The sequence below is a fragment of the Prosopis cineraria genome, unplaced genomic scaffold (assembly GCF_029017545.1).
Source record: "Prosopis cineraria cultivar Desert tree isolate PC_DT_omini unplaced genomic scaffold, ASM2901754v1 PC7, whole genome shotgun sequence".
In the NCBI taxonomy this organism is placed as follows: Eukaryota; Viridiplantae; Streptophyta; class Magnoliopsida; order Fabales; family Fabaceae; genus Prosopis; species Prosopis cineraria.
In genome coordinates, this window is record NW_026555338.1 from 38757797 (window position 1) to 38759958 (window position 2162).

The window sequence follows — 2162 nt, forward strand, 5'->3', positions numbered from 1 at the left end:
TGTAGCTTGGGTATTTCCGTATTTGTGCGTTTACATATATAGTATAAAACTAAGACTTTTAATTTGTTTTATTTTCCTGACCTCCTTGTGTTTTTTATTACAAGGATGAGTTAATCATGTGATTAACGTTCCTATTTTCTTCTAGAAGATATAGAAAATGTAAATATTAATCTTCGTGTTAAAAGGCACGACAAAATAAACTCGAATAAAGTTGCATCCTAAGTGATATTATTTAATATCACCCACGTCCCCAAATAAAAAACAGAAAAGATGTTATCACAATCGCAAAGAAAGGAAAAAACAAACCGAGGGAAAAACAAAATGCTCTATATATAAGCGCCGATCGTGGGAAGAATGAAAAAACACATCTTTTTCTCTCTCAACACCTTTCCTTCACCATCAGAGAGAGAGAGAGAGATATGGATTCAGCAACTCCACCGTCGCCGGAGCTGAGGCTAGACGAGTTAAGAGCACTCAAGGTCCTGGGTAAGGGTGCCATGGGTACCGTCTTCCTCGTCAATGACGTCGTTGCCGATCCTTCTGCTCGCTGCCCCTTCGCCCTCAAGGTCGTCGAGAAATCCTCTGTCCACAACAAGCTCGACACCGACCGTCGTGCCCGCTGGGAAATCCATGTCCTCTCTCGCTTGACTCACCCGTTTCTTCCTTCCCTTTTAGGGACATTTGAGAACCATCAATTCTTGGCCTGGGCCATCCCTTTTTGTCCGGGCGGCGACCTCAACGTCCTCCGTTACCGTCAAACTGATCGGGTGTTCGCCCCTGCCGTCATTCGCTTCTATTTGGCAGAGATCATCTGCGCATTAGAGCATCTTCACGCACAGGGCATCGCCTATCGTGATTTGAAGCCGGAAAACGTCCTCGTCCAGCAGTCCGGTCACGTGACCCTGACGGACTTCGATCTGTCTCGAAATCTCGCCCCCAAAACTATCAAAAATGCCATCACCGTCGAACAAAATCTGTCCGACAACCGAGGCAAGCATCGCCGGAATTTCACGCGTTGGATTCCAGTCCCACAGGATATTATTCATATCAAAAGAGGATTGAAGAAGGCCAAGTCCGCCAGAGTCATCCCGGTGAGCAGGAGGAAAGCGAGTTTCTCCAACGGGGAGCGTTCTAACTCGTTCGTTGGCACCGAAGAATACGTTTCGCCCGAGGTTGTCCGCGGCGAGGGACACGGGTTCGCCGTCGACTGGTGGGCCCTGGGCATATTGACGTACGAGATGTTATACGGCACGACGCCGTTCAAGGGAAGGAATCGGAAAGAAACGTTCTGCAACGTTGTGACGAAAGCGCCTGAATTCGCAGGGAAGCGAACGACCTTAACAGACCTGATAGAACGGTTGCTGCAGAAAGACCCCACAAAGCGATTGGGTTACGCTCGGGGTGCCAGCGAGATCAAGGAGCACGGGTTCTTCAAAGGGGTCCGGTGGGACCTACTAACAGAGGTAGTACGGCCGCCGTTTATTCCGTCGAGAGAGAACGGGGACTGGACGGGGCTGGCGGGCGCCGGCGGGGCGGACATAGGGGAATACTTGGAGAGATTAAGATCGCGGTCACCGGCGAAACGGCGGGATACTTGTTTAACAGAATTCTGACGCTTGTGTTTAGGGATCAGTTATTCAGTGAAGGGACTGTAATTGGAGGGTACACAGAAGAAGGGAAGAATGCGAGAAAAGGGGATTAGGATAATTAGGGGGGAGGGGGGAAATCTTGTGGTAAACGATAGGCTTAGGTGTAAGAGCTGTACATTACGGTTGTTTAAGTTGTTAACAAGATAAAACCACTTCTCAAGTGTTGTCAACATGCTCCGAGTCAGCCCGCCATCTTTCCATATTGTTTTATTGCATGCATGCTGAGGCTGCTTTATTTATTTTTGCTAATTATTGTTTGAAGTCTTGAACCCAAAAATGGGGCGATTAAATTAGAGAGACTCGAGCGCGATCGTGGAGTCACGTGGAGAGCCAGTTATTCCAAATCATAGGCGTTTTAAAATATTCCCCCTCTTGATTATTTATTTCGGGGGATGGAACCCTTTCCAATTAATGAATGGCGCAGGAATTATTAGTAGCATTGATTATTGATTTAGCTAGACGGACCCGGAAGTACGTACGTAGTCGTTGTTGAATGAAGCGGTGGCGTGTCGA

General features: G+C 47.8%; 1 protein-coding gene across 1 annotated transcript; it reads left to right on the forward strand.

Annotated features, from left to right (window-relative positions):
* Positions 1-281: 281 nt before the first annotated feature.
* Positions 282-1826, forward strand: LOC129316120 (serine/threonine-protein kinase UCNL-like). Its single transcript, XM_054960390.1, has one exon. It carries the CDS (start codon positions 420-422, stop codon positions 1611-1613), a length of 1194 nt encoding a protein of 397 aa, XP_054816365.1. The 5' UTR covers positions 282-419; the 3' UTR covers positions 1614-1826.
* The last annotated feature ends 336 nt before the right edge of the window (positions 1827-2162 follow it).

Excerpts from the sequence above, each read along its gene's own strand:
- LOC129316120 (XM_054960390.1), top strand. The coding sequence starts at position 420 with ATGGATTCAGCAACTCCACCGTCGCCGGAGCTGAGGCTAGACGAGTTA.